This window comes from Sebastes umbrosus, chromosome 16, assembly GCF_015220745.1.
Source record: "Sebastes umbrosus isolate fSebUmb1 chromosome 16, fSebUmb1.pri, whole genome shotgun sequence".
Lineage (NCBI taxonomy): Eukaryota > Metazoa > Chordata > Actinopteri > Perciformes > Sebastidae > Sebastes > Sebastes umbrosus.
This window is the reverse complement of record NC_051284.1, coordinates 3,465,288-3,482,246: the sequence shown is the minus strand read 5'-3', so window position 1 is coordinate 3,482,246 and position 16,959 is coordinate 3,465,288. Positions and strand designations below refer to the sequence as shown.

Sequence of the window (16,959 nt, the reverse complement as noted above, 5' to 3'; positions counted from 1 at the left end):
GTTATTTAAAGACAACACTTAGTCTAACGGGATTCAATGAGATATGTAGAGATGTCTGGATCAGTAATAGCCTCCACTGTGTTGGACGGGGGAAGACTGAAGGGATATGGCGGCGATCAACCTTCATTTAAGTACGAACGCTCAGGTTCAGGCAAGGTCGCTAAATTATTATTAGACGTGTGTATAAAACAAAAGTTTGTATAACAAGAAATGCATATGAACTTGTCAAAATTAAGATCCAAACATACGTTAAATTGCATTGAGGTCTATAAGATCTTCAGTTTTCTATCCCCCATAAAAGGGGGCACAGCCTTGACTTATTGCGACGTACCCGTATGTGCCGGTCTGATATATTACATCATTTCCTTGTTCTTTTATTAAAAAAAATGATTAGAACATCAGTCTTAGAACATCATCTCTAATTCCTCTCCAGGAAACTTCCTGAGAAGTTATATATTTTTATTTTATATCCATTATAAAGGAATAACAGGACCCGCTAAATTACCTGAAATTGACTTGAAAAGTCTACACATCGGGACACTAAACTAAAATGACAAATGGAATAAATATCAAAAAGAACAACAGACATAATGTTCACTGTGATGGATCTCTTATCTCAAGCAACCTCCTAGTTGATTTGTATATTATATATTATTATAGAGTGAAATGGATGGAAACCAATAGCTGCCTGGAAGGTAGAAAAAACTAAAATCTCTCCGTCATGCTGTTGAAAATGGACGGTAGTAATGTAAAGCACACACAATTAAAACACACTGGTGTGGTCATTTAAACAACAGCTTAAACAAATCATAAGTGCTCTTTTTGTCCCATTTATTTATTGTCTTAAAAGTAGTAAGGATTTAGTGTTTGTAACTATGGTAATTATGTATTTAGCTGCACTGTTCTTGTATTGTACATAAGACAAATATCCCTACTAACAGTATTTGGTACAGTACGTTGGTGGTTGGTGTGAGACACCTACATTTTCACAGCATCATATGTGAATCTGTTTAAACACTAAGCAAAAAATGATCAATTTCTACTTACAAATCAGTACCCCTAATAGTGTATGAAGTTCAAAGCTCCAAACAAACACACTGGCACGGTATTGATTTAGGGACATGCCAAATTCATCTGCTGTTGAAAAGTCGATGGCGAGGCACGTGGCAGGAGTGAGTGCTGCTGTCCAACACTCTGCTGCTGCGCTGTCAGCTTCACGGTGCAGTATGTCCACAGCATCTGAGTACGGGATGTGTTTGGGCTTCTTTTGTCGGGGTGAAATCACTTTCAGCACAGGAAGGTCAAACTAGAATTTCAAACTGCAACTGGCAATATTTCATTGCACTTAATTTTTTCAGAAATTGGTTAATGACCCTTCAAAATAAGAGCTGCTATTTCCCGGTTTGATTTTGTGAATATCACACTCCACTTATTTTGAAAATAAGGGGAATATTTGAATTGTAAAATGTATACCATGTGGATGGGTATATAATGGCAGCTTGACCATGCTAGCTTTAGCACACTAAAAATGAATTAAATAATGAAATCAAATCTAAAGTGAACTGATCCTTCCATGATATCACTGTTAGCCAATGATAATCTAATTAGAATGTGCTAAATACTCAGAGTACACTGAAGAACACTGCTCAGCTGATTTCATAGACTTTAATTCCTCAATGTGAACTTGTTAATTTATTTATTTGGACTCTCGTTGTTGGGGGTTGGGGGGTCGGGTGTAGAGGAAATTGCATAGATGTAAAATGTAGATTGCTACCCTTTCTTAGAGTTGATTTGTTAATGGTTGTATTTTTTTTATTGTTGCCAATTTCATGACAAATAAGTCTTCATTTACAAGTCACACATGTACTTACTTAAGTTTAATATTTTAACTTAAAAGGGGTGTGAGTATGTTTACAATTTTTGTGTATTACCTTTTTGTTTTGTAAAGATATAATTAAGACCTGAGAATTAAGTTGAATAGAACAGCTGATAAAGCTCTTTTTATTGACATAAGTTAAAAGTGTTGATGAATTTGTGAGAAAAATAAGCATCCGACAAGTGCAGCTACAATTTCTTGCCTTAGAGGTTACAGAGGCCAAACTATCTAGTAAGGGAGCAAAGGATTTTATTCAATGGAAACTGCACCGCAGCTTTAAGAAACTGCGTTGCAACAGTGTCAGAAAACGTGGACGTAACTTTTGGTTTCACTATTCAAGAAGCAGTCCAGTCCAAAGACATGCAGGATCAAGTATCCTCCCTCCCCTCCCCCCCTCTGGAAATATGGAGGCCCAAAGTGTTCAATAAATAAATAAATTAAAAGAATAATCTAGGGCTGTCAATCTATTAAAATAGTTAATTAATCGCAAATGAATCAGACATTTATTTTATCTGGTCAAAATGTACCTTAAAGGGACATTTGTCTACTATTTAATACTCTTATCAACATGGGAGTGGACAAAAATATATTGCTTTATGCAAATGTATGTATATATTTATTTATTACTGGAAATCAATTAACAACACAAAACAATGACAGATATTGTCCAGAAACCCTCACAGGTACTGCATTTAGCATAAAACAATATGCTCAAATCATAACATGGCAAACTGCAGCCCAACAGGCAACAACAGCTGTCAGTGTGTCAGTGTGCTGACTTGACTATGACTTGCCCCAAACTGCATGTGATTATCATAAAGTGGGCATGTCTGTAAAGGGGAGACTCGTGGGTACCCATAGAACCCATTTACATTCACATATCTGGAGGTCAGAGGTCAAGGGACCCCTTTGAAAATGACCATGCCAGTTTTTCCTCGGCAAAATTTAGCGTAACTTTGGAGTGTTATTTAACCTCCTTCATGACAAACTAGTATGACATGGTTCAATTCAATTAAATTTATTTTCATATAGCATCAAATCATAACAGAAGTTAATTCAAGACGCTTGGTTGGTACCATTGGATTCATAAGTTTTCTAGTTTCATATGATGACAGTATCTTCACTAGCTTTAAAACCGAGCCCGCTATAGACCCCAAAAACTGTAAGTTGCGTTAAAGAAATTAATGCCGTTAAAACGATTTTGCATTATTAGCATTACTAACGTGTTAACTTTGACAGCCCTAGAATAATCTTATCCATAAATACAGACAGAATATGTAATATAAAACCATGAAACTGTGAAATAAATACACGTATTTTTTAAAACATTGTGTGAAATAAAAAAAAACATTTTGAAATGGAAAAAAAAAACATTTCATAATAATCAGCTAAGTTTTAATAAGTGTTTGGATTATTTTACAATTTCATGTGTATTTATTCATATGATTATTTGTTACATAACATCCTGTTTATTTATTTAATATTGACCACTGTGGGTCTCCACATGCTCTTGTAGGTGTCACCGAGTAATATACCACGATAGAGAAACTGTTTAAACGATGAAAATGTAGTGTCATGAATCGGTTAACTGAAGGCTGCACTTCAGAGATCAGAACAATCTAATGTTTCAAGTTGGTTGCTCCGACCCTGAGGAGGATGCAAAATACTCCTCGTTTATGGAACATAATTAGAGCCAAACATTTAGTCACCTGTTGTTATTTTAAGGAGAAAAAAAACAGGTGTTTGAGAAAAAGATGTAAGGAAGGAATCAGAAGTCTGACATAATAATGAAATGATGACTTATTAATCAATAAATCTCAGAACTCAGTGGCCCTAATCCTCTTCCATTACATACTGTACATCGACTGTATCAGTGTCTAGCAGTATTATATGACTAGTTAGCATCTATAACACCAGAGCAAAAAAGAAAAAGAATTTAAAGGAACATACTAATGTTTCTTTTTTTTCTTCTTGTTTTAGCCCGTTGACTGTAATTTCCATATAATTTCTATTACTGCCAACCACAAAGCACACTCTTGATCTCTGAATTATGTTCTGATGTGGTTTCACTTAATTTCAGTATGGTCCAAGAATGAACCCGTGGAGACTTGAAACTGGCCTGAGTTAGGTAATCCATCATACACCGTATGTATTATTGTGTGGTAATGCAATGCAGACATTTTTAGATCAATCTGCACTTCCAACTGCATCAGCATGCCACGAAAAACAGCGACAGCCGTAAAAGCTGACCTGTTCGCTGTGACGGATTAGCTTAACGCAAGAAAGTTTCAAGTATCCGCAGCTGTACTGAAAGAAATGAAAAGCAATAGCTGCCTGGACGTGTGTTGAAGTTCATTAATGGACTGGAGGGAAAACCAGTGGTACGTGATTGACAACTACGGTATGATGTAATATTAAAGGGGACATATCCTGCTCATTTTCAGGTTCACACTTGTATTTTGGGTTTCTACTCGAACATGTTTACATGCTTTAATGTTCAAAAAACACATTATTCTTCTCATCCTGTCTGTCTGAATATACCTGTATTCACTCTCGGTCTGAAACGCTCCGTTTTAGCTCCTGTCTCTTTAAGACCTCCTCCTGAAAAAGCCAAGTCTGCTCTGATGGGCTTGCGAGAAAAATATGGTGCACCTTTGCAAAGGTCGTGATTATATTCTAATGAGCCTGCATGTGACATAGGAAGGGGAGCCACATCTGATTGGCTTGTTGAATCACATGTTTTTCTGATCTAGGCAGCCCACAAAAAACTGACTGGGTTGTCTTATTTCACAGTTTGTGGGTTGGTTTATACCCAGATGTATGTGCACAAGCACTGAAAAAGTGAGTTTTTTTATGATATGTTCCCTTTAATATGACATAACACAATCAGATGACTCATGTCAGCAAATATGGGACTGAACTACTACTCTGAATAGCTGTAATTGCATTTTTCTTCATAGGATGCTTAAGTTTCCAACTTTCCAACATCTCTGAATGCAGCTCTAATCTAGGCACAACAGTTATTGTCTGAACCATGAGCAGTGGTTATCAGGGAAGAGTTTTCTTTCAAATTCTTTTTTTTGGAAATTACAATATACAGTGGCAGATTAAAGGAAGTACTTATTTTAATCCGATCGGTTTACAGGAATGCGTTAATCGGGGCCACTTGAATCTCAGATTGTGATCTTTGAGGTTTTTTTTAAATCCCCGTTGAACAGACTCTTAAGCACTTATCTACCTGGATAATTCAGCATACCTCGTCTTATGGGTAAGGACTGTATCATAGACATGTAGACAGTTTCTGTGCCGTTGTTTCTAACTTTTTACAGTGGTTACTTCATTGTATTTGTAGATTTTGGTGAGCCATTTTTTACGTGTTCTTTTTTTTTTTTTTTGAGTACCTGCAACATGACTGTTATATGCAGATTGAGCATTTTTCATTTCTTTTTTATCTTTGAATGTTCAAATGACCTGTGTTTTGTTTTTAGATTCTTTTGTAAATATTGTGCAACATGTCATGTTTTGTTTATTTGATATGAAAACGGTTTTTAAAGAAAAACCAGCATTTTGTCTAGGCATTTTTTTTCTTGAGAAATAAAACAAAAAGCATGAGAAACTACGGCGTGGTGTTGGTGTGTGTGGATTTTCATTCAGTATCTGTTGACAAAATGATTGCTGTTTTGTTAAGAAGCATTTAATCTGAATACAATATAAAGTATCACAAGATGACCGTATATAAACGACTATACACAGATTCTAATCAAGTCTTCAACTTAGAAAAAAGTATTTTAAGCTCATAACGTCCAAGCAAACAGACCCTCTGAGGAGTTTGCTCCATAATCCGCCATGTTGTTTCTGAACAATCTTAAAAATTCCGCCAACACATGGAAATATGTCCACATTTAAAAAAAAAAAAAAGAAGAAGATACAATCCATTCCTCCACATGTAGACGTTTTAAGGTGCTTCAATTCCAAGACGTACTGGGCTTTGGCACTGTGTCCGCTGCCTCATCATGGCTGACTGTTTTCGCTGGTTTTGGCCCAATGTGACTTGAGTGGTAAATCAATGCCGATGGCTGGTATCACTGATAAAGTTTGTGGAACACAGCTCCTATACGGCCATGACATAAGCCTCGTCGCTTCACTTCTTCATGATAGAGGAGATATCCAGAAACATGCTCTGAGGAAGACAAGAGGACAGCTTTGAGTCATAAAACACATACGGCATACCTGGTATTCACTGAAGCAAGCATCTTTCAGTGTGTGTCCAGTATCATTGCTTAAAGCTAGGGTTGGTAATGTTTCCTCAAAAATATTTTTGTTATGTTGGATGAAATTCTCTTTACATCCCGACTGCAATCAATAAATGAAATGCGCTGACATAAAAAAAAGAAAAGAAATCCGATATCTGTGGCTGTCGTGAGACTATAATAAACCCGTCTAATCATTTCATTCGGCCTGAATGAAAGCGCTACCTGCCTGTCTACCTGTGTGCACTCTGCCCGTGCACTCATTGCGCATCACTAGAGTCTTCCACAAGCTGCTAGCTTGACAGCTGTGAGTATTAACAATAGTCATGTTGGTTGTTTACATTAATAATTAATAATGATAATTTTGGGGGAGTGGCTTTAGAGGGAGGTCTGAATGGACGGACTGTCAGTGTTGATGACTTGGCGACTTTCTCGCTAGATTGAGTGACTTTTGGAGCTGCTAGCTACTCTCACTGGAAAAGAGTTGGCAACCAACAAGGGGCTGGGTTTTTTGGTTGGATAATTTCTTAAATTAATGGCGTACTCTTGCTAGTTTCTCAACATTACCAATATTTTCAAATCTTTTCACATTTCACAACAAAGAATGATGAATAAATCCTATTGATTCCAAAACAAGTCTATGAAAGAAAAATACAATGTGCAGATGTATGCATTTTTCTGTAAAAACGTTGTTGATGAGGTGATAATATGGCAATATAGGCAATAATATGAAACCTATGGAGCTCAGCAGAGGTCATGAAGGAGAAAAAAAATTAATTAATTTATTAACAACATGACATTAAAGTGTTCTGTCAACATCTTTAACACGTTAAAGGGATGTTAAAGATAACACGACATTGTTCAACAGATACAATCTCAATTGTAAAAAACAATGGGTAACACTATAATAACCATCATTTATGAATTGATAGTTAATTAAACTTTAGTTAATAGGTATTTCACTGTTAACACAATTAAATGATAATTCATAATGTTTACTAATTATTAGTAATGCTATAATTTATGTTATTTTATCAGTAGTTTGTGTAATTTTAAATAAGTTTATAAATTCTATATTGTATCATAGCTGATAAGAGATGATAACAATTACATTCTGATTACATTAGAAAACTATTTATTAACAGTTTATTGCTGTACACATTATAACATTGTATATGCTAAATTAAGTATTTGTTAATGATTACCAAATGATTTGTAAACCTTTAAGAAATTATTTGTAAAACATCTATAAACATTATTTAGCATTGACAAATTATCAACTATCTATCTAAATAATGTTTATAGATGCTTTACAAAGTATTTATTAACCACTAACAAAGTGTTACAAACCTCATGATCTTTCTATGTAATGTCTATAGATATTTTTCAAAGGATTTCTTAAAAGTTGACAAATCATTTGGCAGTCATTAAGAAACGCTTATAGTATATACAATGTTGTAATGTGTGCAACACTAAACTGATAAAATAACTTGTAGCATTACTAATATTTAGTAAGCATTATTAATTATCATTTCTTTGTTTGTTAACAGTAAAACAACTATTAACTAAATTTTAATTAACTATCAATTTACCATTTATAAATGATGGTTATTGTAAAGTGTTACCAAACAATGTGTTGTCTTTGACATCCCATAAATATGTTAAACAGATATGTTGTGTTAATTCCATTGTGCACTAATTTGAGAGCATGAATTCCCAAATAATGTGCACAAATTATTAATTTGAGATCACTATTTCGAGGCCGTAGCTATCTGTGTTCATAAAAAGATTATAATCTATAAAATTCATACTGAATCTAATTGTTCATTTTAATATATTTTATTATTGTGAATGAATTAATTTGTGTTTGAATGTTATTTCTTAAGAAACTTAAATATAAAACAACTTTATTTTTACATATATTTCATTTAGTTCACATATTAAATATTGATATATATATATATATATATATATATATATATTTTTTTTTTTTTTTTTTTTTGAACTGATCTAATTTTTTTCTTTTTCATTTAATCTTTATTTATACAGGTGATCTCATTGAGACACTGGATGTAATTCTGGAGAGAGAGACCTGGTCAAGACAAAACAGCAATACGACACAAAGTTGCAGACACACGCACAAGAAAAACTACATGAAATATTACTCAATTCAAAAGTTCTATTCAGTGTGGTCGGTTCTGTGGCTGCTGTCTGTTGTTGTTGTTGCTGTTTTGTTTTTCCCATCCGAACTGAAGGGCATTATCAGAAACTGAAGGGCAGTTTGATTTCTTCCCATTACTTCCGCTGACAAACACTGAATGGACAGAGGCTGCCAAATTGTCACTATTGGGCTTCGTCCAAATCAACAGAAATGAGCGTTCTCTCTCCGTCTTTCTCTCTTCAAAACACCACTTCATCTCTCTTCTTCTGTCTCTTACCACTTTCTCTTTGACTCCTTTTCATCCGTAAATGTTTATCAACTCTTTTTGTATTGAGTTATTTCAGCCGAATGTGTTGGTTGACTTAGTGATGGAAATGCTTAACATCATAACTGTACCAGTGAGCGAGCTTCAGAGTAACTTTTTTTTCCCCTTTCACTTCTTTGACAATACACTAGCACAGGGGTCTCCAACAAGTAGCTCGCAAGCTACTAGCTTTTGCTACCCCTTTGAGTGTCTTGCTAAAGGTTCAAATAATATGTACGTAAATTTGATAACACATCCAATCAAATTCAAAGATATCCCAATTATTTTCCAATCAGCTGTCAATTAAACGAGTTACACGGCTTTCAAGTTTGGTTACATCAATGATGCCGTAACATGATAGATGGCGCAACGTTAGCAGACTAGCAAGCGCACATCAGGTTTGACAATGACCACAGGAAATAGCCAGGCCAATAAAAGGCAAAACATATACTATTTTCATGAGGCATGATGCATTTTTTTTTTCACGAATGTGAATAACAAATGTGTGTGTTTCCTAATGGAGGACTATATAGTAGATAATGATGAGTTACTAGAAAACAGACTGGGAAATCCTATATTAACGAATCATTAAAGCTGCAGTAGGCAGTATATTTTTGGGATCATTGGGCAAAAATTCCATAATAACCTTTCAACATATTGTAATTCAAGTGTTCTGAGAGAAAACTAGACTTCTGCACCTCCTCATGGCTCTGTTTTCAGGCTTTAGAAAATCTAGCCCGTGACGGGAGACTTTGACCAATCACAGGTCATTTCTTTGAGAGAGCGTTCCTATTGGCTGTGCTTCGGACATGTGAGCGGTGCTTGGTGTTCCCCAAGAGATCTCAACATGGCTACTGGGTCACAAACTTTCTCATTTTACAGCTAAACATTACACTACAAGACGATTCTGAAAACATTTGAGGAGAGAAATAAGCATTAACGTAACAGAATATTGATTCATATTTGATCAGCGCTGCCTAGTTTGACCGTTTGGTCTGAGTTTGCGAGTGATTGGCAGTCAGCTCTCATAGACGGCAGATGGACAGCAGACCTCAGATCAGCTCTTACTGCTTGTTTTCCTCCGGTCTGTGAAATCTTGCAGATGCCGTTTGGAGCACCGGAGGAAATTGGAGGACACAGAGGAACATGATTTTTTTTTGTTTCACGTACTACTGTCAGGATATAGTGACCATTTATAAAAATAACTTTTTTTAAGTAGTTATTGAGGAGTTCCTCATTACTTCATCATTAACTTATGATAACCTTTTAATGTAGCTAATGTTTAAGTAATTAGTAATTAATGAGTCGCTACTAATTTTGTGTCGCTCAGCAGCTGATTCAGAGTTAATCGGAACGACTCATAAAAATGGTCAGTAGGATCAAGCCACATATATTCATGAATGAATCATGACTTAATGATTCATTACTATAGGATCTTCCAGTCTGTTCTAGTAACTCATCATTATATTGTCCTCCATTATGAATTATTATACCCCCAGGACAACGTAGTTGGGGGTATATAGTGCTCCGCATGTCCGTCCGTCCGTCCGTCCGTCCGTCCGTCCGTTTCATTTCCGGAGTAGAACTATTTAACTCAGGAACTTCAAATTTGGTATGATGGTTGACAGCGTGGTCTAGTTGTGCCTTTTGGGGGTGCCCAAAATTTCAAAAATTCTTGAGGAAGGTGAGCTAATAACAAGATACGCTGTGCTCAGTAGACTGATTCCATTAGTTCCTAAAGGGCAAAACCTTTGGCCCTACTTTAGTAGGAGTCAAGCAGTGAACGGGGGTATGTAAGCCATGCTCACTTTTGCCTTTTAGAGAAGTACTCATTAACGATTCATCATTTATCAAGTCGTTCCTGATTCGTTCCTCACTCGTTTTATAATCATTAGCTGCTCTATAAAATTTGAGTGGGAGTTGCTCATTGACTAATGGTTCACTAGCAGTTCGAGCCTCATTCGTTTTTTTAATTAAGCAATCATTAACTAATCATTAACTAATCATTACCTACTCAAAAATTTTGATTGGGAGTTACTCATTAACTAATGGTTCACTAGCAGAGAGTTCCTCATTCGTTCCCCAATAACTACTCACATTTTTGTGTCCCTTTATTGTAAAGTGTTACTAACAACGCTTAAAAGACAACATTCTCTGTTTACCAACGAAAGAAGGCCAACACAGCAACAGAGGCGTCGTTTAGTGGCGCACATCCCAACGAAACACAAAAAGCCCTTCGCCTATGGACGGACTGTAAAAGAGGCGATGACTGCCATGACTGAAACATTATTAAAGGACCATAAAAGTAAGACAGAAATTCTGCTATTTGCAATGTACAACTTGGTGCTATGAGTAGCTCCCAGCCACTTTCATTTTGTCAAATTAGCTCTCAGAGAAAAAAAGGTTGAGACCCCTGCACTAGGAGAAGGGGCATGTTTTATACATATAACTGACAGAGACTATTATGCTCTAAACTCCAATGGCAGATGAAACCCAGGTGGGACATAAGCTGCTCCCAGGTTGTCAGGTGCACTTTGTTATTTTTAACTTTGTTTTCGATGTTCTGAACTAGTGTGAAATGTGATTCAGACACATGAGACAATCTCTGCTCTATACTTGCCATTGACATTCTTCGGCCTCCAGGAGGCGGCATCATGGGCATATCTCCCTGCAGCGAGCCTAGTTCATCTGACTCCTCTGAGGTATGTAAGGAAGGGCTCGTGGAGCCACTGATGGAGGACAAGCTCTCAGATGGTGGCCTGATCATGAAGCTGGTCTTCCTGGGGTTGCTCTCCATTGACTCCCTTCGATCGTCCTCATCCAGGTCTCTGATAGCGCTGGGCCTTAAGGTGCTAGTGGACAGCAGAGCTTCCAAATGAATGGGGTGAGGGTGTTCTCCCTCACGGGGAACCTCATGATGGCATGTTGACACAGCAGAAGCCCAGACTGGATGGTGGTCCACCATAGCTGTGTGGACCTCTGAACCATCGTGGGTTTGGGGGGCTTGCATTGCACAGTTCTGGCCAGACCTGGGTGGCATCCTAGGTTGGGGACAGATATAACTGGTCTGACTGTATCTTGGTGCATCCTGGTTGGCTTTGAGCCCGGTGTTGTAATAAAGAGGCTTCATATCCGCCTCTGGAATCACTTTGAAGGTCTGAGTCAAAGGCCCGTTGTGAGGTGATACATTACTCATTACACAAAGGTGTGGTAAGGACGCCTTCTTTTTGGACCTGTAAATCAAACTGTCATCCTCCGTGTACCTCTCTCCATACAGTGCCTGTTTGATTTTCCTGATGCCCAGGTGGGATATTTCCAGAATGTTGAGGAAAAGTGACACCCCAGCAATGGCGATCATGAAGACCATGAAGATGGTCTTCTCTGTGGGCCTGGAGATGTAACAGTCTACGCTGTTGGGGCAAGGTAGCCTCTCACACTTATAGAGTGGCTCCAGTTGGACACCATAGAGTATATACTGGCCCAGGATGAAGCAGACCTCCACCAAAGAGCGTGTAAGGATATGGATGATATAGGTTCTCAAGAGAGAGCCTCTGAGAGGAGCCTTCTTCACCCTCCTCTGCTCGTCCAGCCTCCTCAGCTCCCTCTCCACGCGCTTATGTTCATCCAAATCCAACTCAACCTCGTCCAGCTCCTCCTTCAGTTGGGCCCGTCTGCGGTGGCGCTCCTTCTCCAGTGTTCGCATGCAGTAGAGGGCGTGCCCCATGTAGACCAGCGAGGGCGCAGAGACGAAGATGACCTGCAGGACCCAGAAGCGAATGAGGGAGATGGGGAAGGCACGGTCATAGCAGACCGCCTTGCAGCCTGGCTGGTCAGTGTTGCAGACAAACTCAGACTGCTCGTCGTCCCATACGTCCTCAGCGGCTGCACCCAGGATTAGCATGCGGAAGATGAAGAGGATTGTAAGCCAGATCTTGCCCACGATGGTGGAGTGAATGTGGACCTCTTCTAGGATGCTGCCCAGCAGGTTCCAGTCACCCATGGTCAGCTTGTCACCACTTCACTGCCACATGTCATCAAACTGTGGAGACACAGCATGTACATACAACACATTAGCCTCACAAAGCCGGACCACATATTAGGTAAGTTTTCGGTATGAAATTCTAAAGAAAAGCCACAGTTTGCATGTTTTATTTTTGTAGCTCTGGCCATCAGCTCTATTGGTTATGATAACATTGTACTCACTGAAGGGATTACAGGGATATGGCACCCTCACTAAAAATAAATCCAAAGAGTCAAGAAACACAAACAGTGAGATGATCAGACAGGTTGCAATAAAGGTGACAGTTTAGCCAAATTGGCTACTGATTCCTTTGGAGGTAAAACCGAAAATGGGTGCAGCAGTAATGCCACTAATAATAACTTGTTGCCCAGGAAAATGCACAAATGAGTGCACACAACTACTGTAAAGTCGACCAGATATACATGGGGTTACCTGGGAGTTTGTCTACAATCTCTGGACGTCAAACTGCTTGTGTTTGTTGCCCCGTTGTACCTATGTTCAGCGATGTTCCAAGATCCAAGAGGAATTACTTTCGTGATTACAAAAATAAAACCCAAGTTGTAATGAACCCGTTACTGTATATTTTTTTAATGTCATGAAAAGACCTAAACCAACAATGTGTTAGTCAATTTCTCAATACTTTCTGACTTGGTTCTTTCCTGTCTGTGGTTCTCAGCCTCTAGTCCATTGGTTCCTACTGAGGACGGAAATCTTTAAGAGCTGTCAAATATATGTTTCTTTTTTTTTCTTAAACGCTCAATAATTTCCAAAAACAGCTGGTTACTCAAACAGGAGGAATTAGTGCATTGATGGGGACTATTTTCAGCAGCGGATTAATCTACATTTGATTTGGTGGTACGTAGAATGGAATTGAGTCAAAATATAACGTGTGTTCATGATAATGAAGGAACATGTCGTTCAGTGTCGTCACCAACCCGTTCTCATCCCAACTCGTCACATACTGACGCTTTGTCAGACCCCTCGACGTCACTTTACGGTTGCGGTAAACACGTTGTGAATTCAAACAAAAACTTGCTTAGGTTTAGGCAACAAAACCACTTAGTTAGGTTTAGGAAAAAAAACATGGTTGTGCTTAAGATTACTATGTTTGTAAAGTGACACGGGACACAAACGAACAGTTGCTTGTAAGGTGAAAATCAAACTTAACGCACTGGACACGAACAGCGGTCTTGTGTTTGTTTGACCTATCCACCCTATGTGTGTTTTTTTCGCTCTTTAAACTACATCTCCACACTCCCCATCCACTTTCTCTGAGAGTTTAATATTGATGGGTTTCATTGTAGTTACTAGAAAGTCCTGTGCGTCTCATACAGTCGCTAAAAGGGTGCCTTTACATGCCGAGGGGCTTGACAAAGTGGCGGTATTTGATGCCCTGGGAATGAGAACAGACTGGACTCACTGGATGTAGACTGCCCGTTTTCCTCCCCTTCCGCTATCTGCACTATCTATTTTGAAAGGACGCCATCGCTGCATCCTGGGCTTAGAGCCGCCCAAGACGACTGTGATTGGTTTAAGGAAATACAAACAAGCCAGAGCATTTCTTTTTCCCCCCTCTACCAGAATGATAATGTGTGGAGCCAGACCTTTCTTTAGCACTGACACAGAACTGTGGAGAAGATCTGGCTATGCGAGACTACACCCAGTGCAACAGTGTGACTCGTTGATGTGTTTTAAATAGTTTTTGGACAACAATTGATCTCACGGCAGTTTTTGAAATAGTTACGAAATTGAATCTATTTGATTCGCGTACATAAACACAAATTTCCCTTTTTTTCGTGACGCTCAGCACAACTTTCAAATACGTATTTTTAGTGCGTTTTCCTATGAATGTCCAGCAACACGTCTTTTCAAAATAAAACTATTTTGTTAGGTTTAGGAATAGATCGACTTGGTTAGGTTTAGGCAACAAACTACTTAGTTAGGTTGAAGAGAAGATCGCGGTTTGGGTTTAAATAACTCCAGAAATGTGTAAATTAAGTACAGAAGTTACATGACAAATTAATCAACTTTGACTTGTGGTTTCACACAGGACACAAACACCGGTGTCCTGGGTGAAAGTCCTGTTTTTTTGACCCACCCATCCACCCCAACACCCTCCGTATGCTGTGTTGTACTTCCCGGTTCACAATTACGTGAATTGCATATGAATTGATTTTGTGCTGACCATCACGAAAAAAAAAGTGAAATTCGTGTTTATGTACACGAATCAATGCATTCAATTTCGTGAGTATTTCACAAACGGTTGTGCGACTGGGCTGCACTGTTAGTTTGAATGTGCACAGGGGATTTGTTGACAAGAAGAAAAACATTTACACTGAGAATGTATTGCACTGAGAATGTACAAACTGAGGGGAGTGTTAAGAAACTTCCAAACATCACAAACAACAATGCCAATGAGATGTTCTCTATATCATTTAAACTGATTTAGTTGCTTTATTTTCCAGTTCTAAAATTGCAGCGACCATTGACATCCTATGTTGTGCTCGTCCAATAAGGTGTAGCAGGGTTCATGTTGATGTCTGACTGAAGGAGATAACTGCCCATCGTGTTCAATCAAGCCTATGTAAAAAACAGCCCTTACCCGAGCAGATGTCTGGCATTGTGACGCAACTTTATTACAACAAAGTGTAAGTGCATTTATGTATCTAGTACTGCCTATAACAGGGAAATCACATCCTTAAACAGAAGTTAGAAGTACGATGTTTTATGAAATATGAGGCTGAAAAATGACTTTGAAGTGCCATCAGATGACATTGGAGAGAGTGAATTAGTGGCTACGTTTTTGGGGCTTTTATTTGTGATATTCAATCAAAATTTGCTTTTTGGGCAAATTATTATTTATGGCTGCTGTAGAGCTCTAGCATTCGTTTCATAATACAGTTTATGGTGCAGCTACAGAAGTCGTCTCTGGATGACATCATCACAACAATCCGGAGTTCAGAGACACTTCATGACTCCAATGACTTTATGTATCACCGACATTTGAACCAAAGTTAGATATTTTCAAGGTCTTAAAAAAAGTGTGGTTGAAACGTCAACCTCAATGTTTAAACATTTGTGCCACAATCATATCATTGTGTGCGTCATCCTCTTGTCTAATATGTCCTTGCCATTACCAGCACCTAGTTTTTGGTGTGCATCCACCAGACAACCCATGCTGATACACAGGCATTTACACCAAATGAAACAGAGCTGTGTGGTGCTGTAGAAAATTACATGCAAATTCTGTTTTATGCTGGATTTTTCCTTCTATATGCAAATGAAATGCACCAAGCATGGTCTGGTTTTCTGTTCGAAGGCCAGTAATTCAGAATTACCTTCTTTTACCATTAACAATAATCAATAACAATTACAATTTAGGCCATCTGACAAAACCATTTTAAATGAAACATGACATTACAGTAAATGACTCCATTCATTGAATCAACCAACCATCAGCAGCACTTACATATCACTGGTACGGGTTCCCTCTTTGCCTCTTGATGCACTTCATCGTGTTTATAGAAGCATCCCAGGAGTTGACTGTGTCTGGATGGCTACCCCATGGAGGTGTTTGATGATCCACTTGTGACGGTCGCAAACTCCAGTCCACATCCCTCTTTGTCTCTCTGTGTGTATGTGTGTGCCGCGGCTGCCTGTGTGTTGGGAGCGCTCTCCCGTGTTACATGCAGGGTTCACAGGATGTGAGCATCGATCGCCTCCCGACGGGACAATGCCCCCCCACCCAACACCCCCTCCATCTCCCACGCCAGCAGTGCCAACTCCAACCAGTGCCATCAATATCAGTGCCTCTGACAGAGAGAGGTGATATTTGTTTATGGCTGGTCTTTCACATAAAGTTCGCTTCTGGTGTCCTCAACAGAAAGAGGTAACCGAGCCAGCAGGGAGGCCTTAAAGGTCAACTATTGTGCTCATTTTCAGGTTCATACTTGTATTTTGTGTTTCTACTAGAACATGTTTACATGCTGTAATGTTAAAAAAAAACTTTATTTTCCTCATACTGTCTGCCTGAATATACCTGTATTTACTCTCTGTCTGAAACACTCCGTTTTAGTGCATTTCAACGGAATTGCGTTGCTAAGCAACAGTTTGGGTCCATGTTTACTTCCTGTCAGCTGATGTTATTTACATACACTGCAACAGTAAAGAAAAAGGAAACGCCTGCACTCTTACTCCATGGCACAATATTTTTATGGACGTTTGATATGTTCAGAGTATTTTCTGATTAAGTCATGTGGGATATGCTGATATTATTCAGGTTTTAGGAGCATTCTTTGGACATGTACACAGCTCATTCAGAATATGTGTCTCAATGGGGGTTTTCTT

General features: G+C 38.4%; 2 protein-coding genes across 2 annotated transcripts in view; one reads left to right on the top strand and one right to left on the bottom strand.

The window, feature by feature from the left end:
• Window positions 1-16,959, top strand: part of LOC119474418 — an 813,351-nt gene that overhangs the window by 734,556 nt on the left and 61,836 nt on the right. The gene's annotated exons all lie outside the window — the stretch shown is intronic.
• On the bottom strand, window positions 6,018-16,591 carry LOC119504421 (gap junction alpha-10 protein-like). The gene is made up of 3 exons (XM_037796505.1): window positions 16,082-16,591; window positions 11,212-12,630; window positions 6,018-6,056 (listed from the first exon to the last, which is right to left on the bottom strand). The coding sequence occupies exons 2-3, from the start codon at window positions 12,589-12,591 to the stop codon at window positions 6,018-6,020; spliced, it is 1,419 nt and encodes a 472-aa protein (XP_037652433.1). The 5' UTR covers window positions 12,592-12,630; window positions 16,082-16,591.

Excerpts from the sequence above, each read along its gene's own strand:
- LOC119504421 (XM_037796505.1), bottom strand. The coding sequence starts at position 12,591 with ATGGGTGACTGGAACCTGCTGGGCAGCATCCTAGAAGAGGTCCACATT. Across the intron at positions 6,057-11,211 it reads GAGGCCGAAGAATGTCAATG|AGCATGTTTCTGGATATCTC; the intron begins GCAAGTATAGAG and ends TGTCTTCCTCAG.